The 26,458-nt window shown below is 40.4% G+C and overlaps 1 protein-coding gene across 4 annotated transcripts; it reads right to left on the reverse strand.

Annotated features, from left to right (window-relative positions):
- Positions 1 to 733: 733 nt before the first annotated feature.
- RTN4IP1 (reticulon 4 interacting protein 1) lies at positions 734 to 26,453 on the reverse strand. 4 transcript variants are annotated; one of them, XR_012834480.1, is made up of 10 exons: positions 26,053 to 26,453; positions 24,318 to 24,469; positions 23,442 to 23,510; positions 23,072 to 23,196; positions 17,851 to 17,899; positions 16,161 to 16,297; positions 13,826 to 14,009; positions 12,377 to 12,469; positions 7,421 to 7,587; positions 734 to 867 (listed from the first exon to the last, which is right to left on the reverse strand). XR_012834480.1 is itself a non-coding variant. In XM_010311897.2 (9 exons), the coding sequence occupies exons 1-9, from the start codon at positions 26,306 to 26,308 to the stop codon at positions 751 to 753; spliced, it is 1,182 nt and encodes a 393-aa protein (XP_010310199.2). In that variant the 5' UTR covers positions 26,309 to 26,453; the 3' UTR covers positions 734 to 750. The 4 variants fall into 4 exon arrangements, 2 of the variants coding, with proteins under 2 accessions (XP_010310199.2, XP_075603931.1); XR_012834481.1 differs by lacking the exon at positions 7,421 to 7,587 and adding an exon at positions 11,744 to 11,858; XM_010311897.2 differs by lacking the exon at positions 7,421 to 7,587.
- Between the last annotated feature and the right edge of the window lie 5 nt (positions 26,454 to 26,458).

Raw genomic sequence — 26,458 nt, forward strand, 5'->3', positions numbered from 1 at the left:
CCCCCACCAGCTGTGACAGGGGGCATGGAACAGGGTCGCCTGATCACTGACAAAATCATGTCTAGCCTAACTGTATAAACACTGTCATCAGCTGAATCTGTGCCAGGAGTTAGGCAATTAGAGTAATTATCAGTTAGAGATTGATTTTGTTCCATGCTTCTACTCAGATTAGTTATGCCATGAGAGATTTGCCTTATCAAGATTAAAGTGCTGGTCCTGAGACAGCAATGTAACCACTTCATACAGGAAAAACTTACAGGTTCTGAGAATGAACTAGATTGAGTAATAATATATACATTAATAAAGGTGAACAGAGGTAAGAAATGCCAAGGAAAAAGGACAGCACAAGTTTCATATGGACAATTAGATAAATCTGCCTCACCATTTCAGGACTTAGCTAAAACATCTGGACAATAAAAGCTCCAAGATCTACAAACTGAAAATGCTGCTGGCTGTTCCTCTTATCCCAAGAGTGAGGGGGTGTTCTGCAAAAGTCACAACTACATTCTTAACATAGTTTTCATGTAGAAATACCTAAGGGCCATTAGTATTTCTTGTCTGCATAGTAACAGTTATTAACAGGTAGAGTATGAAGGAATCTAAGAGGCTTTTCTATACAAGACTTTTTAAAAAAATTTTACATCCTTTGTAGGCTTTTACAGAAGAAACAGTTGCTACGTATCAGTTCACATACAAGTGTGATTTACCAGTAAAGAACTGACTGGGGGCAGAATGATGATTAGAAATACTTTATTTTTTACTAATTACATCAATCACTGTTTTTCCACGTGCGTGTCCTCCTTCCAGTTTCAGAAATGCCTTTGGAACTTCAGAAAAAGAGAAGACTTGATCAATAACTGGTTGAATCTACAGAATAAAGAAGAAGTATCACTGTATTAGGAACAAAATAATGCACTTCAAGGAATAAAATAAAACACTTCAAAACTGTATGAAGAAAGGGGAGAGGTTTCTTGATAGTATTCAGGGCAGAAGTTACCAAATAATGTAATTGCTACCTTGTAACTTCTTTCAGGGACCCCCCCTCTGCATGCAGGAGAAGGCTTTCTGCTGCTCTTTGCCCAAGTTTTGAAACATCTCTACTACCAGTTTGAAGCCCTCACCTGGGACTCTAACAATAACGTCACCATGCAAGGCTCTAAGTCCCCTTAGAAGCTGACACTGTGGGTCAGCTTTTTGTTGTCCACAATGACACACTGAGGAAAAGGGAGAACATTTTTTTTCTCATATTTCTCTACTGGTTTTCTTGTTAAACACAAGAATTTTCAAAAGGTGTCATGTTTTAAAGATACCTATGAATCGGGTGCCTGTCTGCATCAGTACCTGCCTCAGTATCCTTAAAAGACTTGGCCACAAATGAAGTACAAAAAAAAAAGTCAAACATTTGTTGCTGAATCATTGAGATACACTTGAAAACTCAGCCAGTGTATATTCCAGTAGGCATACATTATTATGCCTAGCTTGCATCAACTGCTATTTTGGCATTCATTTTGTAGAGCAGCCTTCTGGACTGTTTTAGACTAATTTCTAATAATGAAGGTGCAACTATCCTATTTGCTGTCCCCAATATTTAACTAAGGAGCCTGAAAGCCTTACAAGCATTTTCTTTATATGTCTTATAGTGTACCAACAGAGGCAGAAGAAATCTCAGCTGGTTCTGAAAAATACTTCTCACTGCTGGTCTAAGGGAAGAGACTTCTTCTGTCATCAAGTTCTGAGTCAGCCTTCCAAAGGCCAAAATAAGATCCGTGTACAAAAGTACCTCCTACCTACCCTGAGGTGGGTCTCACCGTGGATCCCCTAACACCAGCCCAATGCATGTTCTTGCACTGATTAACTGATCCTCATCCTCTTTATCAGAGGAAAACATGACCAGTAGATGAGTCTGCAGCTAGCTTTTGCAATGATGAAGATTTGAAGTAACAAAGATCCAAACACCCTATTTACTGTGCTAGAAAAAGATCCTCGTTACTTCTGCCAGTGAAAAAACATCTCCAGGCTTTTTCCTCACAGCCACTAGCATGCACACTATCTTGTTGATTACTCCAGAACTGGTAACTGCTTTCTCCTGGTAGGACATGCATCTCACTAAACAGAAAAGGAATACAACAGCAATAAGAAGACAAACAATTTGCCAGCATCAGAACAGTGCCATCTTCCAAAAGGCTTGCTCACTTTTCCTGGAAGGCAAGGGGGTATGTATTCAGACATGCTGCTTAGAAGGTGAATGTGCAGCACTACCAAGTAAATGTTGTCATATGCACACATTTTCCAAACAGGAGCACTGACCACCCAAGCACCCTCCCCAACAGCACAACAAATGCAATCTGGTAGATGTCCCTGCTCATGGAGGTCCTTTTCTGAACTCTCTTAATTTGCTCTTTATTCATACACAGTGCCTTACCTTGAAGTCCATTCACTGCACTAAAATAACTACTGGGTTTGCTTATATGGTAACAGTAACCCAAGACATCAATAATCTAACTACTACACTGCAGTATCTCCTAATCTTGACTAGATTTTCCATTTTGTCAAGCTTAGCAGTAGTGTGAAACTTTACATGGCAGAAAAATAGGAATGAGTGAACCCCCCCTCACCGCCCAAAGAAAAAAGTCAGAATTAGCCTAATCACTGTGAGAGCAACTGTGCAAATAAATACATTCACTAAGTGCCTCAGACTTGCCATGCTGCAGGGTACAAAGCTGGGTAATTTCTTTCCCTTGTTCTGCCAGGACAGTCTGTAAACAAACCTCTAGCAGTAGTAACACACAGCAGAGGAGCCACAAACATACTGTGTAACATTTTCTGCTGCTCAACTGGGGAAGAAATGCAGGGCATGAATGATGACTGATTCCAGACAAAATCATGTTTGGTCAGCATCCAGCACAGAATCCATGCTGTCTCAGGCATCAACAAAGTCAGGGACATGGGCCCAGGGCAGCAAAACCACTGAATGAGACAATGGCTTTGGGTAAACTAAGCATCCCCATAAACTGGAGCTGCTGTGACTATCAGCAGGAGGAACGTGCTGCTGATCAGCAGTGACTGTTCTGAGGAAGACCAACCCTTGCTTTCATAGCAAAAGCTTGGGAAAAAAACAATGCAGTAACTTCACTGAGCCAAGCACAAGTGCAGCACTTGTACAAGTACTTACTGTTAACGGCAGTTCCACACAAAGCTGTACTTCAGTTAAGAAAAAGAATACAGACACTCAGCCTGCTGGAGCATGGACACAGATGACCCTGGCAGGAGGGGAAAGGTATGTGGGGAAGGGATGTGAAGCACAAGGGATTCCAGGGAAAGGCAGAAGTTCATTTCATAGACATACAGCAACTGAGAAAATGAACAAGATGCTTCAACGTTTTGCTACCAGCAGTCATTTATTGTGGGCTGCAGCTTATAGACCTGACAGACCGAGGTATGTTACATCCTCAGTCTATTAGGTAAAGTTCAAAGCACCACATTTGAAAAGTGGTGACACAGGGATTCAGAGGAACCCTGAATTCAGCCTCACAGTTCAAAGCACCATGTGTATTGCAGCCACCACACACTCAAAGCCCATCTGCTACATTGATGTAACCTCTAGCGCCATTTAAACGCTGGCTTTAGGCAGCGCTACAGAGACATGAATACTAAATTGATGATCCTGACAATCTAGAGCATTAAACATTTTATCTGGCTGGCTGGTCAGTCCCATTGTTTGAATAACCGTGAAAGGGCTGACCATGTTGCAGCACAGTGATTCACTCAGCCTTTACCATAATCCACTGACTAAGATAAAATTTCTTCCTGTGAACAGACAAACAAGTAGGGGAGCGTCTGCTGTTTGTTGAATGTGTGATAATAAATGGAGATTAACTGGATAATAAAAACACTGCCTATTTACAGCCACACATCAGTTCCTTGCCAGAGGACACCTATTTGTTCAGGGAAAAGGGATTAAACTAAAGTCTGAGAGAGAAAGGACTAACACACTCGCATTGAAATGTTTATCTGACAACAGATTGGGCCTGAAAGGTATTTTCTTCCTCTTCATTCTCTCCGATGCAGGACATACTATAGAAACGAATCTCAGATCTCTTGAAATGAGCTCGTGTTTGGGAAAATAAAAAGAGTAATTGCTGATGCTGATTGAGGCTATCCTACATTAAGCACAGAAGCAGTATCCCAGCCAATCCAGCTCCAAAGGCAGCAGGCAGTGACCAGGCACTGGCAGGAGCTGACTGGGCAGCAGGAACACGCTCCTGCTAATGGCAAATTGAAGCCCACCCTTGGAGGTCCCCATTTCTGTGGTAGCAAGGACACAGGCTGAATTTATCAGGAAGGGACAAGGGAGAAAACACAAAGGGAATGAAGATGGCTTTGACCCTCATATTAGCAAGTCACTCCAGTGAGCGTGGAGCTGCTTCCTGCCGCTGGAGGGAGAGCTAGAGCCTTGACATTTTCAGAAGAGAGAACTGAACCTCAGAAACCCTCAGAGCAAGCCTAGTTCAAAGCCGAAAAGAAAACAAGTTCCGTCACTCCAAGGGTAATGACAGTGCACTGGCTCTCCTCCAGGTTTGTAAAGGATGGCTGCGTGTGTCAAAACTGCAGGGCAGCCTTGCTTTGCAGCGTGCTTCTCTCCCAGCTGCTGCCTTCCCTTGCACATCCCCTACTCACGCCTAGGAAGCAGCCATGAGACTGCTCACGGCTTGTGTACACACTTGGGAAAAGATACTTGTATATGCACACAACAAGAGCTGTGATATGCTCCACCAGACATCAAAATCCTCTTGAAATCTTACTGTAGTGGGAAAGACCTGCTTGCCATTTTGACTAGCTGAGTTAGAAGATACAGGCTATCTTCCTCCAGAAATTGCCACCATGCCCAAATGTGGTCTATGAGCACAAATGCAGAGCTTGATACTCTCCTTTGGCCTTCACCAAGTCTCCTTTCAGTGCCAACAAGAGACTTGAACAGAAATCATTACAAAGAACAGTCCCTGTCCTGTAACTAAACATTTAGTTATCTGTTCAGTACTTTACTGAAAAATGCTGGTTTGGGACACTGTTGTTTCTGTCATTTCTTCCCTCTGCTGTACTCAAGTTCCAGGTTCTTTGGGTCTTCATCCCATCCCTTTCTTCATCCTTCCTTCCCTTTAAAATGGGGTGCAACAATGTTTGCTGAGCTTCATACTGCTTACCAACATTAGGTTCTAGGGTCAACCCTCACTGAAGATGAAGATTCAAGTTTTTACCTTCTGGAACAGCTGGCTCTGGTCACAAGTTGTATGGGTAGCTTTGCAACTACACAGTACTGTGTTTCTTACTAACTTGTATTTTGGAGAATATGCACTTTCATCCAAAAGCACATTAAAGGACATCAGATATGTGATATTTCTGTCCCAAATGCCTACCAGAAGTAAAAATGATCCAACGACCCAGTCTGATACACCCACAGGAAGAATGGTGGTGCAGTGGTTAAGACACAGGCATGGAAGGCACGTGTCCTGGGGTCTACTCCTATGGTCATCTTGCAAACAACTGTATTACCAGGTTGTTTTTTTGTTTGTTTTTCAAGCCAAGGTACATTCTTTCATATCAAGCTTCTAACAGCAGCCCACAGGAACTCCTAAGTATCATCTACAATTATTAAAATGCTAGAAGATAAATCCCAGTTAAGCAGGCTATCAGGGTATGGTCCAGAGTGTACAGAGGCTTAAAAAAAAAATATTTCATTCATTAATTGACCCTGGCAGAACAGCTTCTACAGAACGCTATGCAGAGCAGTAAGAAACTGGAATGAGCCCAGAATTATAGTGTGTGCCAGCCTAGGCCAAGCTTAAATCAGTAGAAATTAGGAAGATCCTGGGTTTAGTTAACTACTGAACCATGCTGAGAAACTATTAACTAAAGGAAAGAGCAAGTCTTTTTTCTGGAATCCCCTAGCAGTCACATTCATGGTAGTTGTCCTGATATTTATGCTGGTAATTAAAGCAATCTGGGGCAATGCTACCACATAATTATGACAGAACAAACTTTAGTACAGTTATATATATTACTCGATACGGTTTCCCACAGCCTCCTCCTAGAGAAACTGCTGCGTTATGGTCTAGACAAGTGGTCCATACAGTGGGTGGGAACTGGCTGACAGGCCACACCCAGAGGGTGGTGGTGGGAAATCGCTCTTTTTCGAACTGGCAACCTGTCACAAGTGGGGTCCCCCAGGGATCGATACTGGGCCCAACGCTGTTTAATGTCTTCATAAGTGATCTGGGTGATGGGATCAAGTGCACCCTGATGAAGTCTGCAGATGATACGAAACTGAGCAGGGAAGTAGACACTTCAGAAGGGAGAGGCACCCTGCAGCAAGACCTGGATAGGCTGGGAGAGTGGGCTAACAAGAACCTTATGATGTTCAACAAGGACAAGTGTCAGATCTTGCACCTGGGAAGACATAATCCAGGAGTGCGGCACAGAGTGGGATCCACCTGGCTGGACAGCAGATCTGTAGTCCCGGTGGACAACAAGCTCCATATGAGTGAACAGTGTGCTGCAGCAGCAAATAAAGCCAACAAGATGCTGGGTTGCAACAATAAGGCCATCACCAGCAGAGATAAAGAAGTCAGTATCCCACTCTACTCAGCACTTGTCAGGCCACACCTGGAATACTGTGTTCAGCTTTGGTCCCCACTATACAAAAAAGAGTGGACAGGCTGGAGAGGGTCCAGGGGAGGGCCACCAGGATGATCAAAGGAGTGGGAAGCCTGCCATGTGAGGAAAGACTGAGAGAACAGGATTTGTTCAGCCTTGAGAAAAGAAGGCTTAGGGGACACCTCATCACCATGTTCCTGTACTTAAAGGGTGGCTACAAAGAAGATGGAGACTCTCTTTTTACAAGGAGTCACATAGAAAAGATGAGGGGTAACAGCTGCAAGTTACTCCTGGGGAGATTCCAATTAGACACAAGAGGAAACTTTTTCACAATGAGAAAAATCAGCCATCCGAATAATCACCCAGGGAAGTGGTGGATTCCCCAGCATTGGACACTTTTAAGATTTGGCTGGATGGCATGCTGGGCCATCTTGTCTAGACAGTGCTTTTGCTGAGAAAGGTTGGACCAGATGATCCTTGAGGTCCCTTCCAACCTGGTATTCTATGATGATATAAGTATATATATATTTATATATTAAAGCATATTATATATTACATATAATAGAATAGTCCTACATGATCTGCATCTCCCCAGGTATCAGCAAATAAAACTCACAACAGACAAGAGCTATCTTGTTGACCCCGCATTTCACTGCTGTGCTGGACATAATTCCCTCCTACACTGGAGACCAGAGCTCAGAACACTAGGACTGACTTTCTACAGAATATGCAATTACATCAGGCTGAGGCAACACATTTGATTAAATACCTGGTATATGATGAAATTTTTCCAGACCTCATTGTGATATATGTGAATTTACGTATTCAAACCCCATCTCTCCACAGTATGCAAAATTTCCATTAGTCTTCCTCACAGACACTTTAGGATGTAATCACACATCACTTTCATAAAGAGCATAAGCAAGCTACAATGTCCTAGAGGAAGAGGAGCAGAAGTGTTTTAATAAAAACCACAGTGGTTTTTTTTGGTGGCTGTGACAAAATGCAGATAGAGGTTCCTTTTGGAAGAGAAAGGACTGAATAGAGCTTTTGGCAACCTCTCCTTGACCAACATCTCTGGGCTCTAGCCAACCAACCTGGCAAGCAAAAGTACTGCAACAAGAAAATACAAAATTTAAAAAAAAAAAAAAAAAGTGCAAGCTTTGCAGTTTAGCATGGAGAAAGATGGTCATTGGAATGAGCGTGAGTGACTAAAGAGTGTGGGGAGAAGAACTGATCTCTAGTCAATTTGACATTTAAGTACAGAATCACTACCCTAATATCCTTCAGATAGGGAGGGTAAAGGTAAAGCAAGCACGACCCAGAGGTGAGTCACCTCAGGTACCTTAAGACACCTTAGCACAGCCATAAAGACAAAGACTGGAATTACTGCAGAGAAGGCCACATCTAGAGATGCCAGATTTGGAGAATGTTCAAGGACTCAATATGTTACATTAGCTGTTTGATATTCATGCAGATGAGAGAAATCTGCACAATTGTGCACAGAGGGCCAGGGAAAAAGTTACTTGCAAAACTGTAACAAGATGAATTGGAAGCAAATCAATCCACACGGTTAGGATACAGAGTCAAGAAGCTGTAATAACCTATGCTAGCATGAGGAAATGTAAGCCATCTTAAATCATGGCCATCCAAACAACTGAAAACCCAAGTAATGCCAAAGTGGATGACCATACATATTTGTGTTATTTACTTCCTGAATAGCAAAGACTAGCAGTAGAAAACAATTGAATTCCACATTTTAACAGTCTCAGAGCAAATCACCAAAGGTGGATAAAGAGCATTAGCCCTCATTAGTAGATAGAGAAATTATGGTAGCAAAAGGTTATGTGATTTGTACAGCACTGCACAGGAAGACAGCAAAAGGGCCAAAGAACAGTCAGCATCCTGTCCTCCAAACCACAAAAGCAGGTGCTAAGTCCAAAGCATCTACTGTAGTCAGCAGAATGTATAATCAACACTTCACACAAATTACATTAATATGGGCAAGCAATTGTTTTTCTTATGTGTGCCTGTGCTGTAACATTTATCTAGAAAGCAAACAACACGGAGAATGACCTGTTCATTTCACAATCGGAGACTCTACTTGTCCTTTAGCCTTCCTTCTGCAAAATCAACTTTCACCCATCAGCCCATCTGATGCAACTCTGCTCTGAAGGAAAGAGCATTAAGCCACCAGAACCGCTGCACACACATGCCTGCACCATGCATTTAAATGGCACCAAATTAAAATGAAAATTTCAAATTTCTGTAGGGCTGCATGTTAGCCCACATCCTATCATGGTCCAGAAGGAACATACAACATACTTAGTGCTCCCCCTTAGGACACTAAGGAGTCTTTTGAGCCTGCCTTCTTCCATCAGGCTTTATAAAAGGCAAAGTAAGTGCTCAATTATAAGTTAGAGGGTTTCTACAAACTTAGGTAGTTATACGAGTTTGGTGTATTTTCACCAAGGACTAAATGACACATCCTTAGAAAGGAGGAAAAAGTCAAGAAAGCAGCAAAACCCAAGCCTGTCAATGTTAAATCCACAACACTGACCACAAATACATCAAACTAATTCCTAACAATGCTGGCAGCAGAGACCAGTGACGATGCTTCAGCAAACAGTGCGCCAGCAAATCTGTGTCCTGAACTAAAGGCTCTGTTGATTCCAGTTGTCTTTAGATAAGAACCTTGTAATTCACCAGGGACGTTCTGTCATGTCAAGAGATCTCCAGCTTCTGACATGAGCTTCGTCAACTGATTTGGTGGAGCCCATGTTAAGCCAATCCTTAGTGGCTTGTAATTAACTGGTGGAGTTCAACCCACAACAGGGACTTCCCAGCAGTTCAGAAAGTAGCCAGTATCTCTAAAATTTGACAAGGAAATACTTGATTTTCTCCATGCCTGCTACTGTTGCAGCAGCCTTCTAGCACCTCAGTCTCACAATAGTCTCTTTGCAAGATGTCCAGCTGCAAGGCAGAGAAAACAGCTCATAAACTGAAAATGGTTTTACAATCCCCAGAACTGAGCTGATGTGCAGGTAAATTACAAAATGAAAATTAGTCTTCCTTGCACTACCAGCTCATCAAATCCTCTCCTCCTCCCCATAAAAAAAGGATGTTAACAGAATTCCTCCTCATAGCTGATATTTTGCAAATTTCCACTCATTGTAGCAAAGACCATCCGTGTGAAAACCAAGGCTCTTTAAACAAAATGCCCTTTTTGCTTATTCTTCATCCACTGAAGGACTGAGAATCCTTTTGCTTTCACAAAGGAAGATGATGAACTCATCAGAACTAAAAATCTGTGTTGGTGCAAAAGGTCTGAAAGAAAAAAACACTGACAAATCAATATGATCTGTAACTGCTTCAGGGGTATGCTCTTCAAAGCGTCACTTACCCTAACATCATCTCTCTAAACCATCAGCTCTTTTTAATTTCCTTCATTTAAATCCCCCCTCATGATTCACACTTTCCTGAAAAAAAGCCTCTCATTTTCAGGAGCTCTCCAATTCCTCTCCTATTCACACTTCATACAATATCAAAATTAAGATGTCTGTAACAGAACAGGTAATTCTCTGAAATTTCAAAATAACTAAATCTGCATTACTCAAAACTGTATTCAAGCGAAACTAAGAAGTTCAACTACATGAGCTCACTTTGCTTCCTCAAGTCTTCTTGCTTCAATTTTAGTGCTTTGTGTTGTTTTTTTGTTTGTTTATTGTTTTTTTTAGTTCTCATTTATTCTCTCCTATTCAACCATAAACATGTCTTTTCACTTAGTTACGGGAAATTATGGTACACTTCCACCAGTAATTCTCTCCTGCCTTTTTTCCAAACACCTACTCTTCTGAATGGATGATCTGTCCATTTAAAGAGAACTCTTGTCTAGACAATAAAGGTCATAGTCTTATTAACATCTAAGTGGAACACATCTGGGTCTTACAAAATACTGATGATAGCACGGGTGTTTACAGCATTGTACAAAATAGAGTAAAATGCTGCTAGAATAATGACTATGCAGATAAACAGTCTGACATTATGACCTGGTTTTGCACAGAGAATAAAAGACCAAGCAAACATCTTTGTCCTCATGATCATCTTAGAGCAAAAAGTACATCAGGACATTCATATATGTATGACGTACATTTTAAATGGCACTACAAATCACCTGTCTAGATTATTAGGCAGAGAACACCGATTAAGCCCTATCTCTATTGCATAAACAGGTGTTTCCCAAGAGGCTTTCATGGGCATATTCTGCATTTGTTTTGCATACAAGGTAGGAGCACAAAACAAGTTGTGACTGGCTAAGACTCAGGGCAAACGGTAAGAACGAAGACAAGGACACTGTTGTTTCTTAGCCAATTATAATTTAGCAGTGTGATTGGATGCAATCACAGGATGAGGAGCATCTTCTAGGGTTTCTTTCTTGACCATGGGATAGTGCCTACAGCACTGGGCATAATGCAAAGCAGAGTGGTGCAAAGCTGTTGCCCGGAGCACACTTCACCACCGCCTATTTGCTGCTGCAGCCTCTGTTTATGAGTAGGTAACTTTTTAGGAAACACAGACTTTTCACTGGCTGTGTCAGCAGCACACTGGTCACGACAGAGGAACAGGAGTGGCTGAATTCAGGAAGATTTTTATTCTGATCAGCAGCACTGAGGTGGCAAATGGAAGCAATCAGGCCTTAAGTACGACAGCAATTTATTTACTCTTCTCCAACCTCTGGAACATAATGCATAGCAAAAAAGGAAATCAACACTCAAACATTGAGAGATCTAAGTTTTACTAATACACACAAATTTAGAGCACAAGATGCCCTGACAATTCCACATACTGGATTTGCCAGCAGTCATGGCAGACTCTGCTTCCTCTTCTGCTTAAGTACCACACAGGAAGATTAACAGCAGTTGTCCATATTCTCTATTCTGGGAATTTTGGCAACATGAAATTATCCAAAAGAAGACACTGGAAGGACCTACAGCACCACACAGTCCAATAAACAGGCAATCAACTGCTCACTCTCACACACATTTTGAAACAAGCTCATAAACCTGAAAAGATCAGAAGAGCAGTAATCTACCTGCCACTTCATGCCTTTCCTCCAAATTCACTAAGTGATTCCCAGAAAGCTTAAGAACATTCACAATATTCCAGGTTGCTGTGCTGAACTGGCACAAACATTACGCTCTGAAGCACTGAAATAATGAAACACAATATTCTTGTCACCTCCCTGTCAATGCAGATTGTCTATGACCTGCAATAACCTGAATATTCTAGTTCTGTGCACATTATGGGCAGGACTCCTGATCATCCAGGCTAGGCAATTTTGCATATGCAGATACAAAGTTATGTTCATTCTGACCAAATGAAGCCTCTTAAAACATATCATTCTCAACACCAGAGTTCATGCCAAATGATTCCCACTGGCAAAAATAAACAATTGCCAGACATACTTTCCTCATAACTTAGTAAGCTTTGTGTTTTTAAAAACAGGTAGGGTGGAGAGGACAGAGGCAGAAGAGTCTTAAGGATTACAAACTCCTAAATTCCATGCGAAAGACAGAAGTTAGAAACAGGAGTAAGTAAATTCTTAACTAGTTTTCCTCACTGTAACCCTCATGACATTTTATTCCCCAATTGTAAACTACACCATTTTTGAGTCAAAGCAGCACCTCTTTCAGCACAAATAGCCAAGTAACTGTTACTGACATACCTTTCCAGAATCAACTAGTTCTGCTATTTCATCCAAACTTGGGCCACTTGGCATAAAAAATGCCCACCGATAATGGACTCCTTTAAAAAGATGCTGCAAGAAAGATCACAAATATATTAAAAATCATGACAGGAAACTGGAAAGGGAACTAAAATTAATGACAGAAGCCCTAGAGAAGTAACTTAAGGAAAACACATGGAAATTACATGCTAGTGCCTGAAAAAAAACTTCACCTAAGCATGTGGATTAAATGTACAGACAGGGATGTTGTGTTACCACAATAGGATCAGGGTGAATTTTGTGTCCAATTGCACAAGTCAGCTAGTTGAGAAAAACAACTGCCTCATGTCTGCAGCTAAAACCACCATTATTTCTTATGTAACAGAGAAATGGTGCTATATGTTTATACTCATTCACAAAGGGGGTGAAATAAACGCAACAATGGGACATTTAGAACCTTCCACCTTGGTGTCAGTGATTAAATTTTCCACCATCACATCTGCCAAAGTCATCACGATCCAATGACAGATGGTAGCTCACAAGAAAAGCATTTTGGGAAGATCTCACAAGCACAAGTCAAGAACACCTTCTCTGAGTCAGTCATAATAGGAATAAAAGGGCCAGTTGATTTTGAATACATGGCATACAATGCTCCTCATCATGGAAACATGCACACTGAGAAACAGTATTACGTGATTTCTTCCCAGCCTTTGCATTTTGTTTTCTGAGCATTCCTTTGAAAGTATCGGTGCAGGACTTAGAATCCCTTTCAACCATGCCATCACAGGAATACCATGGCAACTGCTTGAAAAGCATTCATTCGGAGAGCAAGTACACATGTTGAGAGAAGAAAGAGAAAAGTTCTAAAAAGCCTCACTGATCTGGCCACTGGCTGAATATTTTAGGATCCACTTATGAAAACCAGAAAAATCAGTATCGCCATCCAGATGCATGAACATGAGAGAGATGAAAGACTTCCTAGCCACCCTCAACCATTTTTATTGCTCTCTGGTGCTGGAATAGGATGAAGAGAATCAGTCATGGAACAATGTTTTGAAAGAAAGCCTGACCCGCCTAAAGCAAGTAGCAAAATTACCCTCACTTCAATGAGGCAGGGATTTGCTCTGTTTACTAAGAAACACTAGCTGTCAGCAGGACTCGCTAGGGAGGCCATATGGAAAAAGGCCACAATGAAAAGCACAGTAAGGAATCAAAACTTCAAAGCACCCCAAACTACCACACACACCAATCAGCACCACCCCAACACATAATTTTTTTTCAGTGCAAGAAAGAAGGAAAGAGTAAAAATGCATCTGAAGTATACTTAATGATGTATGAGGAAAATACAACAGATGCCTCTAGATGAGCCCACCTGACTAGCATCGAAGCCACAGAGGAAGCCACTAGAGTACTACATAATATTAAAGCATATAGGATTTTGTCAAATACCTTTACAGTTTTGGAACCAACAGTGACTCCTGTTTGTAACATGCCATCAGCCACTCCAAGTCTGTCCATATTGATGAGGAAAGGTGTCACTAAGGTAACATATGTTGCTCCTGACCATTTCTTCAGGAGATCTAGAGCCCACTTCTCAGTGGATCCACCAACGTTATCTAGGATGAAATCAAATCTGCAGACGTGTAAAAACAGGTTTCAAATCATGATGTGGGAAAAATAATTTAATCATAATTAAGCTAATTCATATCAGAAAATGGCTATCATTTACATTTTTACATGTCACTGCAATGCAGTAAAATAATCTGCCTGCAAGACAGTGGCAAGAAAGTCCCAAGACTTCAGCTAAAGCCCAGCTTTACTGTACAATGGGAGTTAGATTTATAGGTTATTGCCCATTCACTGCACAGACACAGGCTATTTAGGTAACTTAAACTCCAAAAAGCAGACTCTTAGATGCACAACTGCATTCTCTACTTGCTTAAAGCCTTCTAGAGCTCTCTCTTCAGCCCTCCCACTGAGACTACTGGAACAGTCTTGAAATCTGGTCCTAGCATTGAACAATATGGTATGTGCATGTAAAAACTAGTCTGGACTCACACCCTGACTAGTAACATCTCCTGCACAAGCTGTACTCACGTGAAAGTCAGTTCCAGTGGCCAAAGTTATGTAAACAAATGACTAACCCTTATCTCCTCACATCTTTTCTGTGACCCAATTCTCAGCTTCACTTCTAAAAGTCGTTTTTTACCTCATTTGTTTTGGGGCCATTTTACCTCTACTGATAGCTCTTTTCTTCGCATCTACCTATCAATGTAGAACCTAACAACGCAAAGGGTCTAAAACGTTCCTCCTGTGGAATGGGTATATAAAGCCTCTGGCAACACGCGACAGTTTCAGCGTTCCTTCTCATTATCCCAGCATGTGAGCCTGTAAAGGCTGAATAGGGCAACAGGGAGCTCTGCACCTATGCTGTTAGATACACAGCTCATTCTCATTTTCATCTGTAAATTTCCAGCAATCTTGACTGCAGCAGGTATGTATATACACATACATCTAATCTAAATGACCTACAAATAAGAAGGAAAATACTTTACACAAATTAAATAGAAAAGTTTTTATCTCTGGAAAGGCAGTTTTCCTACCTGTCTTCCAAGGATGTGATTTCATGTTAAAGTTCAGTCAACCTAACAGTTAGCTGCCAACAAGAAAAATTAAAATCATGAAAACTAATGCTCCAAGAAAAAACTAGCTCACATGGGGTCTGAAAAGTCAGTACAACTGAAAAGTCGAGGGCAGTAGGAACACACCCCCCGCAGTATACCTGACTGATCAGCTTAGGTATATCATAAAACTGCATCCTAGGACAGTGCTGGTGGTATCTCCTAAAAAGGGTCACTTGCTAGAATGGGCGTTTAGCATTTAAGATGTTGAATTGTACAAAGGCAAATTTAACACTGCTTGCAAACTGCTAAGTTAGTTGCTGCACATCCTGCCCATACAGACAGTGCCCGTACCTTCACAGTTGACCTCAGGCCTACTGACAGTGACACCATAGTTAAAGGGTACATGCCTTCTTAGCACAGTTATCTAAGATTATTTCATAGATTGAACAGGTTCTATTTCCCCTTGGAGAAAGTTAACTCAATCTAGCTAAAGACAGCAGTGTAAATACCATATTCAAATACAACTCACAGTAGAGTAAGTTTAAACAGATGGAAAGATTACAAAAGCAAAAAAACCTTCATTTCTAGAGAAAACCCCCGAGCTAGTTGAAACATCACTGCTGTGACAAGATAAGTGTGATTGTTTATCAGAGGCAGCCATACCCAACGTTACAGAAGAGAAATTTATTCCCAGTTGAGTTGCACAGTGGCTAAAGGCCTTCAGGCAAGTCATTTAACTGCTTCATGACATAGTTCTTCCCTCTAGAAGATCAATTTTACTATTTACTAACCTCATCCAGGATTTCTGAGACTTATTTTAATTTATTCATGCTTTGTAAATGCTCCAAGATCCTTGGATGGAAGCTGACAAAACTGTTCAAATCACAGTCATTGCAGAGAAGCATGTGGAAGCGAGCTTGACTCCACAAGCCCAATTAACTGGCTTAGTCTTACAATGAAATCTGTGCTCGGGATACTCACTTGGCAAACTGCATTCAAAAAAGGCTGGGATGAATTTGCTTTACAAAGTAACACTTTAGAAACTAGGAGGGGGGAACACAACAAAAGAGAGTTCTAATAGACTGCAGTCAAGCAATCAAAAGGCAGAAGGTCTGACCGGTAACTCCTTCATCTCAGTATTAAGCAAGACAAACACGTACAAGGGTAATGTTTTAAGTTGCTCTTCCAGATTTCCAGATTTGTAATCAATCACATCATCTGCTCCAAGCTTTTTCATCAGTGTGCTGGCATCATGAGAACAAACTGCTGTCACGTGAGCACCCCAGGCCTTCACTAGCTAAAAACAAGAATATAAAAAAAAAGTCCAAAGTTTAAAAATTAGTGAAACATTGAGAACAAATTAAAAAGCCAAAATCTTGTTATATTTATATAATAAATGAGCACCTTTAGTAGGGAGTGGGGAGACTGTGTTCCAAGACAGGATCATTTGTCACACATCCCACAGACAAACAATGGTTAGAATTTATCGATATTTAAGAAGGTTTTGGGGAGAGAGGAGTTGGCGTGGAAGAAGGAAGGTGGTTTTTTTAAAGCCACTTACAGATACCAGGTCTCAGGATAAATAAGGCTTCAAATAAAATACTCAGTTTGCCATCTGAATCTGCCAGCTAAATGTATACCAAGAGGTACTGTCCAAGTTATCAATCTACAAAACCATCATCAGGTCAACCATTAAATATTTTTAAATATTCAAAATTAAAATATTTTCTATTCCTACCTGCTCATTAAATATTTCATATATCTATCTCACTGTAAATAGCTTAAATATTAGTAACGAGAAAAAGAAGAAAGTAATCTCTAATTTACCACAGGGAGGATGCCAGATTATCTTCTACTCCAAAAGCTACAGCAAAGGATTTTGGCTAGATATTTATCTCTTTTGTAATCTCATTTTTCATTCACAGTAATCTTTTTTATATTTATTCCAGATTAATTAATGTAGCTTACTCAGGATTAATCAGGTAGAAATTGCAACTAGTCAGTGGCTGGTCAGCCTTTCGTACTGATCTAATTTAGTCACCTGCTTTATCATGGATCAGGCAAATAGCATACCACTAAAAATCCTCCTGTAAGCCTCTTTAAAATCACTATGTTTATGGTCTAGTAATGTGGAACGCAGGGATGTAATCACCCAACTTCTGCATTTTTTTAATATTCTTAAGAGAAATATAGTTCAGCATGAGATGACACCGATTAGAATCAAAATCCCCAAATTAAATGAGAGCAAGAAAAGAGGATGTTCCACAATTAATGGATCAATAAGAGCATGTTGATTCTCCAAAGTTTAGAGCTACTGAAATAAAGACACACAAAGCGGCAACAGGGCAAAGACAGCGAGGGAAAGCTAATCTAAGCCACCATGCTTTACATACCCCGCACACAAAAGCTTGGTGCCTTTCGTATCATTTAACCACCTACAACACTTATGGTAGATGATACATTCTCCATCAGTTTTTCTAATCATACACCAAGTTCTTTTCATATTTATAGAGCAGAGCTGACTGCAAGATTAGGAAAACAGGCTACGTATTTCAAGTTACACCAATTAGAGATTTCCTGCACCCAAACTGTGAAATACGATCTTTCACCACCTACATTCACAACTCCTTTCTTTGAAAGTCTCTGCTTCCTACTTTAAAATAATACAACGTACCAAATGCAAAGCAATAAATCTGAAAATATCTCACTTTTGGAAATATTGATCAATCAGATGGATCAATCAGTAGCTTGCTATTTCACTATTCCTTCCCTCAATTCTCTTCTGTTAATTTCTTTTTTTTTATATTGAATAGTTTGAAGATGCATCCTGGGCATGCTGGTTTGTATTACCTGTACAGCAAATGTACCAACTCCTCCTGAAGCTCCTAATATTAATACTCTGTAAGAGAAAATTAAAATATATTAAATAGTTCTTTAAATAAGCTCTGTGGTAACTATGTATTCTAATGCTTCTTATATATCTCTAACACTAAATTATTTTAAGCAAAAGACTGTATTTGTCATTCAGCGTAACTTAGTGGTTAACTCTTCAGAGAACCAGTAATGTGACTTAATGCTGCTGATCATGTTTCCTGTGCCACGAGCATTATTGAATACACAGCCGAAAAGATTCCCTCCTGTGTGCTTTCCATTAAAACCAGGCAGTGGAGCTGTCAGGCAGTAACATCACACAGAAGCGCTGTCACTGACCTCACTTTCCCAAACTCAATTGCTTAGTTTGGGACAAAATCAATTAAGAGTCTTTCTGTCTCTCAGATTCCACTGTCATATATCCTAAAGAAAAAAAATCTGATTCACCAACATTTTACAAAAATTGATGTTATCTAAGACAAAAAGTGGTTCAGTATCACAATATTTAGGGAGACTGGTAACTTCAGAATATATGGAACATAATTTTCCCATATTGCATAATATTTGTCTAAAAGAAAGACAAAAATACAATGAAGTATCCTCACCATAAACAAGTTTAAGTTCTATTAAGATATGTGCCTTTTTCTGTAGAAAAAAGGCAGTAGAATTTTTCTGGTTCAGTACATCTCAACAAGACCCTGTAAAAGCCAGGTTGTTGAAAATGGCAGACAAGCAAGAAAATGGAAGAGTGTATTAACAAATTATTAGCAAGTGAGAGTTCATTTTAAATGAACACACTACCCTAAATTTCACAAAAATTAATGCAAGTTTAGTGGTGCGAGAACCTTACCCCTAGCAGCCTAATCACTGCCCAAAGATTTCATCTGAGTATTTTATTAAATAACTAAATTTCAGAAAGGGAATTAGCAAGAAAGCCTTGCTGCTGAAGCCACAAACAGTGCTTGGACTTTGGACTCATTTGCTAGTTCTAGGATAAAAGGAAGATCCAAGATGAAGCCTTGGCATAGGACTGGGGAACATGATGTTTGTCAGAACTTCTGTTTGCCAGAAAAATTTAAGCACCTTCAGAAGCTGGTGATGTTCCTATTTTAAATCTCACTGTGCTGGATGTTGAAGGAAATTGCTTTTTACAGTGCAAAATTGTACTATACAATCTGGAGTCTCAGTTTACAAAAATTCTTTGAAGTAACCTAAGAGACTTGGCTTTGGTCACAGAATCCATTTTAAAATGCTTCCTCTTTTGTAACTGATCAGATTCTGTTCCCTCCTATTTCACTGATCCAAGCTGCAAAATTCAGATTAAGAATCTGAAACCACAATGCCTGCAGCTTTTAAATCTGCCAAAAAGTACTTATCCTCAGAGCCATGCTTCTAACAACAGATGCCTGAAGTAACATTCATATTTAGATTTTATTATACTTGAAAAGGCTCAGGGATGCTACACTCAAGATACTGGGTTAAGCCCATCACAATTAAATCCTTTCAAAAAAACCTTGTCAAACTGCCTTTGCAGTTTCACTCCTTGCTAAAGGGCATTTCTTCCACTACAAATTTTGGAGAAAGCTGTCATTTTAAAATGTACATTTTCCTCAAGGATTTAGGTAACATTTTCAGTTTGGGGGAGCTGCTTGGCTAGGACTTTTATTTTCCCCTTCAATAAAAGCCCTTGAAATTCTTCAGATAGAAATACCTTCCAGATTTAGTTTGTTCCTATGGTATGCGGGCTATTTTCTCCCAAACCTTCTAATTATTAAAACTGTCTCCATACATTGTGATTTCAAGAAAGCTCTTAGCTTCAGAGACAAACTATGTCTGCACAGGAGATCCATGTGCCACAGCTCAATAGATCAACATTTTTATACCGAGGACAGCAAGACACGTTGTTTGGCACAACACAAGGAAATGGGGAAGTGTTTGAAGGTGCAGGACCTGTTAGGATGCTACTGAAGGACCATAGATGGTGGAAAGTGCCAAAGCAGGCACAGTGAGAGTTTGTTTGCATTGCCTCGGCAAAACACAGCCAGGAGAAAACCTGTTTCACTGCAAAGGTGAGCTCAGGAGAAAACTAACATATAAGCACGTGTACGAAGGAACAAACTAACAAATTATTTAACCTGAACAGAGATCCACAAGAACCAATACTCTCAAAAGAACAAAACAAACGTTCGCACCCCAGGCTTTGCTCCCTTCCAACAGAGGCACCTAATTCAAGCTGGCATTCACCAAGCCCTGTATGAGGCTCTAGCGGTTCAAATGACCAGAATGTCAGCAGATCTCTCCAGATGAGCACACCATGTGATGTGAGAGTTTAGCCCTTCTCCCTGGGCCCTGCCTGGAACTACGGTGTGGTCAGAAACAGGCATCAGAGAGCCAGGACCTGTTACAGCTCTGTTGTCCCTCGTCCCCCCACCCTGCAACAAAAGACGCAAGGGGTGGGGAGTGGGTGTACAGATCAAGGACTAACATTTTCTCCAGATTATAAACAACTAACAATTTTCAGTGACTCAGCCACATGACAAATAAAAAAATATTTTATTTCTTGAATATATCAATTTTATATATATAAATAAATTCCATTTGATTATGTCAACAAAATCCCCCTAAGAGATTTATTCCTGTATCAAGAAGCATTTACCCTATCAAGAAGTTTTACAACCTACACTCATTTTGTACTTCTCAACAGATAAAATGATGAAATAACACACAGACTTTGAAAAAAATATTTTCTTGGGGTATTATATCATTCAAATTTTCATTGTAACAATATAAACCAGGAGTGTACATTTAATAGCTTACGGTAACAGAATCCAGCATCTCTCCCTAGCATACTTAAACCTGTAAAATACTGACTCTGTATTTATATAAAAAGACCTTTACTTAATATTAACATAAATGTTTTCGAGAACTTCCCAAATTGTCAGGTTTGTTTTTATCATGCTTCTTGTGACTACAGCAAGCAAGATATTTAAAAGCAATTGTTGAACAAGCATATCCCCTTTCTACTGAAACAGGATACTGGCACATATGAAAAGCTCTCCAGGTACTACCCAGAGAGAACTTCAAAACAACAGAGTCATTCTGAACGTTTTGGATAATAAGAACATTCACTTTAAGCTTGTGCAAGAACATTGACATAAATTACAGTGGTACAGGACAAAAATTATGGAGAGATGACTGGAGTTATAGCAAAGCAGGAGACATCACAAACAATGTGAGCACACTTCAGGGAACTTGTAAAAACAAAATTTGTGAAAAGTGTGTGCAGTGCAGCAGCTACTCCTGTCAGATCAACATGCAGTCAGATGTTGGACTGTTAGCGAGTATTTCTGGTTAGCCCATTCTTCCACCTTAAAGAGGCAAAGAAAACAATACACACCAATAGAAAAATCTCGCTCTAAGATGTCTTAACACTGCAATAAAGTATCAGTGAAGTAGCTTTCATCAGGGAATACAGCTGCTCTTTCAAAATAAGACAGACTCTTGTGTGTATATACACCCTTCTACATAGCTATTTACATACACCTACAGAAGACAAAAAGATCAACAGAAAATCACATATATAGGTAACTTCTTACCAAATATATTAAATTATTGCAAGAAATTAAGAATTCTTGTCTTTTGAAATTATTGCCTTGAGAGAGTAATGTAAAGTTTGTGGAATACACTTTTGCACAGCCCCTTCAATGCATTTTATGTATTTTCCTACAAAAAATTATTCAGGGGAAAAAAGCTACCATAATGTAAGTCATCCACTGCTGTTTTTACAATTCAAAACTTCTAGATGGGAAACATCATAATTTTATATGAACATTAAAATGTTTTTTTTGCTGACAGAGCAATTAAATATTTATTGGGAACATAAAAGTAAATGTTAAATGTAAAGACACGCTATAAATGCAGTTCAAATTTCACTTTTAGCAATCTAAACACTTACCTGAAGATTGGGAAGATACTTTAAACAAGGCTAGCCTATCAACCTATCTTTCGGTTAATTCTCTTTACATATGAAAGTTAAGATAATAAAAAAAGTCCAAATACCGAAATATAAAAACGAAGGCAAGGTATCTAGAATTTTGTCACTAGCTGGAAGTTAATTTCAATGACATCTCTTTGAAATTGCTTTAAATTTTGCAATTTCATTTTCTCAAAACATTGTTTATCTTCAGAACAACAATTACTTGATATTTTCATAATGAAATTTACCATGACATATGAACAACCATTCACTCAATTACCTTCTAAAGATGTGGGTGAAGAATTTCAATAAGTCTAGTGTCCTTTGCAATGTGTTGCATTACAACAGTAACACCCAAGATAAAAGGAGGTCAAGCATCTAGACTCCTACTGCCCAATAATTTGGTGCAGCATAGTAATTTTAACAATTATTTTTCAATTCCAGTAGTTTTACTTTTGCCCTTCTTTCCATTCTGAACATTTTGCTATCTATTTACACAAACATCCAAAGGCCAAAATAACTGCAAATTCCAATTATCAGGAGAAAAATGGTATCTGCTCCAATCTTTCAATGCATTTTTCCTCTTCTGTCGTCCATCTGCCATTGTCAGATTAACAGGCTGATAAACAAAGCCAATTTTTCTATTTGATTTGGCTGCTCGCCTTGTATGTTCTTCTCTTCTCTTCTGCGTTCCTGACCTCATCAAAGTTCTAGCCTACAGGTCAAATGAGACCCAGTCACCTGCTCATTTTTTTTTTCTAAAAAGCTAGAAAACCAGTCTGTTCCAAATGGCCCATGCATGCAGGAACTGAGTGAACCACACCTCTGTGGTTGAGAGGGCTTTTTGTGAGTTGCCAAAATAACTCACAGAGGATATTACATTTGGATAACTGTCCTAGCAGGCAGAAAGACAAAGTCGCTATAAATTCCCAGAGATACCATCCTTAAATTCTCTATATTAGATGCACATTGGACTACCTCTATATAGTCACTATACATAGTCACTATATAGAGGAAGCGAGCAGCAAGTGACCAGGTACACTTCAGTTAGGGTCCTCCTCTGAGTCTCCCTCTAAAGAAACCTTTCTCTCAGCAGTTGTGTAGATTGAACCTACCCATCTTCAGGCCAGCTGGTCTTTGTGAATGTCATGGTGTAACAGTCTTCATCATTGTCAGGCATGTCTTAGAAGCAGCTAATCAGTATAAAAATGAAACACTATTTACCTTTTCCCACTACAATTATTTCGGTTCAGTCCTCCAACTTGGTTAACTGCAGACCAGGCTGTGAGACCCACATACGGTAAGGAAGCAGCTTCTGTGTGACTCAGACACTTTGGCTTAAAAGACACCTGAAATAAAACCAATTGCATCCAAGTCACACAGCAGATCCTACATGACACTGAAATATTTAAACAAGCTTTACTGAATTGCAGATTGTGTATTCCACATTTTCAACTATCTTCGTAACTAGCTGGAGTGTAAATCAATCCAAGCACCAAGAAATAGACAGTTACTTAGACACCAAAGGGAAAAAAAAAAAAGCCAGTCTTTACAATTTTGGGGTTTTGTGTTAGCCACAGTTTTGAAGGTTTACCTCGTTTCCACTAGCTACCACAAACTCTGACAGAGTGCCCTGTTTCCACGGAGGAATCGCTGCCCACACCTAAAACCAAAGAGAAAACACGTATCATTTTGTGACTTTGCACATGATTGTACCTACACAGAAAAGTTTTCTTCATCAAAGAAATCTTTTTTCCAATTTGCAGAATGTCTTCACTGTTACTTATCAGTCACCAGTTTAACTTACTCTTTACACAAAAAAAAAAATCACAAGACTGACTAAATGAAGGACTGCAGAGCTATGTAAATAAATTGCACCATACTGTGTCTAAGACATAATTTTGCAAAAACCCAACCTACTTCCATGCCAGGAAAGCCCAGGCTAGAGGGGATGGGGCAGAAAGGAATCAGAATTTGCTACACAAAAAGTGATGAAATGTGAAAGCAACCGGTGAAGGTGAGAGCACACAATACCAGTATTTATGTAGGGACTCACAAAGTAGTTCTTCAGTTATGCCAGAGTTCCTATCCTAAGTTACTCAAGAAAAAAAAAAAACCCACAACAAATCCCTTCCTGTTAGAATTCTATCTTCAGTCAAAAATGAAGCAGCATCTTGAGTGCACACTTATAAATAAATAAATAAATTCCTGTCTTGCTACCACTGAAATGAACCAAAAATGAAAAACTGGAAGGGAAATTAACTTGCAAAAGCAAGTCTGGGAAAGACTATGTTTTTCAGAGCAAAAAGGTAGGGAAGAAAGCATTCTAGGAATTTACTGCCAGATAGTCCTCATTCAGAATGAGCAACATCAAAACCCTCAAATTTTCTTAAGAGGAAAATAAAAGCTAAACACCTCATAGTATATTTTAACTATACATTTTAGAAAAAAAAGAGAATAGTGGTATCACCTCATCTCCAGGTTTGAAACAAGACACACTCAGTCCACATTCCATAACAACACCAGAGACATCTCGGCCAAGTGTTAATGGAAATTCAGTGTCTGAGCCTTTGATTTTCAGGGGATCCCGCTTCATATTTAATGCAGTTGCACCATAACCACCTGCAAAACATGAAATTAACCACAACATACTGTAATGAGTTTTCATTTGTTAACTGAACAATTCCAGTTATAAAGCACTGTCTGTACCTAATGTGCCTCATTCCTGTTACAACTTCAGCATGAAAAAAACCACTGTACTATTTTATATTTTTACAGATTTTACAAATAAAGAGCAAATCTCAGTTCTGGCTTATTTGCCCATGAAATGTCTCTCCCTTATAAAAATATTTAGTATGTGATAACACTGTCAAAAATTCTAAGAAGTCTGCTAGAAACGCTCCATTTTCCAACAGTATCATGTAGCTAGGAATCCAAAAGAACTCCAAGCTTTCCATTTGCCTTTTCAAATGAAGTACTGTAAAGCAATATAAAAATAGTTTTTAAAATGATTAAAGCATAGATCCTAAGATGAGTAACCTGAACTTCTATTCAGTAAGCAATAGCTAAATGCTGTGAATAACTGTTTAGCCTAAAAAAATCTGCGCTCAAGCATGTATGCCCTTTCAAAGTTTGGAGGAGTCTGCCTAGGTGCCCTATTATGCTAGAAAGTGGTTTTATATTGAAAAGAGAAGAAACATACACAAAAACAGGCACCTTGAAAGCAGGATGAGAATGTAGTTTCTTCGAAATACTTTGATACTGACTCAAAATACTAACAGCAGCCCTGCAGTTCAACTCCAATAGCAAACGTCCCATAATCAAACTTACAATTATATACAAAGATTTTTTTAAAGTTAATTTATTAGATACCCGAAACACAAATTACAGCTCTGTTGGTAAGCTTCCTGCAGGTATCTCTGCATGCGCTACTCAATCTGATTTGATATGCAAGGTCACTTCTCAACATGAAGTATAAGATCTTCTACTACCACAATTTCCTTCTTGCGTTTCAAACCTTGAAACTGAGGGAAAAAAATCTGATTGAATGTGTTCAATACAAAGAGTTATTCTGTCAAAGATGCAGATTTCCTGGGCCAGATGACAGCAGGAAGATGGCAATCAGGAAGAAAGGGCACGAATACGAACAACATGGCTTGGATTAGCTGGCATTAGCCAACCTTGAGGAAACTGACCTTCAGCCCCATACACCTCAAAGAGACGGGAAGATCCAGTACCCCTCCGGGGGAACGCTGCTCCTCGGAAGGACTAGTCTCTTGACCATGACAACACCACCACACAGGTGATGGGGACAAGGGAGAAGACCAGGGAATAAACCCCACCATGGTCATGCTACTAACAAAAGGAAGCTGAGATACAAGCTGCAAGCCTGTGGAGGACAGCAATTAGTCACTCGGATTAAAAATTTACTCCCTCAACACACACGGTCTTGCCTTCAGAAAAGCAATGGCTTTTTGTACCTTTCTTCCCTAAGAACTTGAAAAAACAGGTTTCAAAGAGGTGGTTTCCCACAGGGCCGGGGGTGACACATGCTTCCACGGGGCCCTCTTGACGCTGCCGAGACAGGTGCCTACCGGGGCAGGCCTGTACGATTTGGACGCCGGGGGACATGCGGAAGCCTCGATCCAAGCACACCCCCTACCATCACGCCAGCCTGGCCCCGGCCGCTCGGGCCCGGCACTTACTTCTCATGCTAAGGTCGATGGGGTTCAGGCTCGCAGCGTGAACCTTAATGATGACCTCGTTCGGGAAGTGTATGATGGGGAACACCATGTTCCTGGTGAAGCGCAGCACGTCGTTGCGGCCGTACCGGTCTATGACCCAGGAGGGCATGGCGGACCGCGCCCGCGGAGAGGCGCGGAGGCCACGGAGAGGCGGCTGCCCGCCCGCCCGCGCCGCCCCGCGCAGCGCCCGCCCGCTCGCCACCCCCCGCGACAGCATGGCCGGGGGAGCTGGGCCGCGCAGCCGGCGCCCCGCGGGATGGCGCTGGGACGCGGCGCTACCCGCTCACCTCCGCGCTCAGCCCCGGAGGCCCGGCCCGGCCTGCCCTCGTCCCTCGCCCCAGTAGCACCCGCGGCCAATGGGCGACTG

Source organism: Balearica regulorum, chromosome 3 (genome assembly GCF_011004875.1).
Source record: "Balearica regulorum gibbericeps isolate bBalReg1 chromosome 3, bBalReg1.pri, whole genome shotgun sequence".
NCBI classification, from domain to species: Eukaryota; Metazoa; Chordata; class Aves; order Gruiformes; family Gruidae; genus Balearica; species Balearica regulorum.

What these genes read in the sequence shown, in the direction of transcription:
- RTN4IP1 (XM_010311897.2), bottom strand. Translation starts at nt 26,308, where the DNA reads ATGCTGTCGCGGGGGGTGGCGAGCGGGCGGGCGCTGCGCGGGGCGGCG. An exon ending in CAACTTAAAACATTACCCTT is followed by an intron (nt 14,010 to 16,160) that starts GTACGTGTTTGT and finishes ACACGTCTGCAG; the next exon opens with ATTTGATTTCATCCTAGATA. An exon ending in TTGGTTCCAAAACTGTAAAG is followed by an intron (nt 12,470 to 13,825) that starts GTATTTGACAAA and finishes TCTTTCTTGCAG; the next exon opens with CATCTTTTTAAAGGAGTCCA.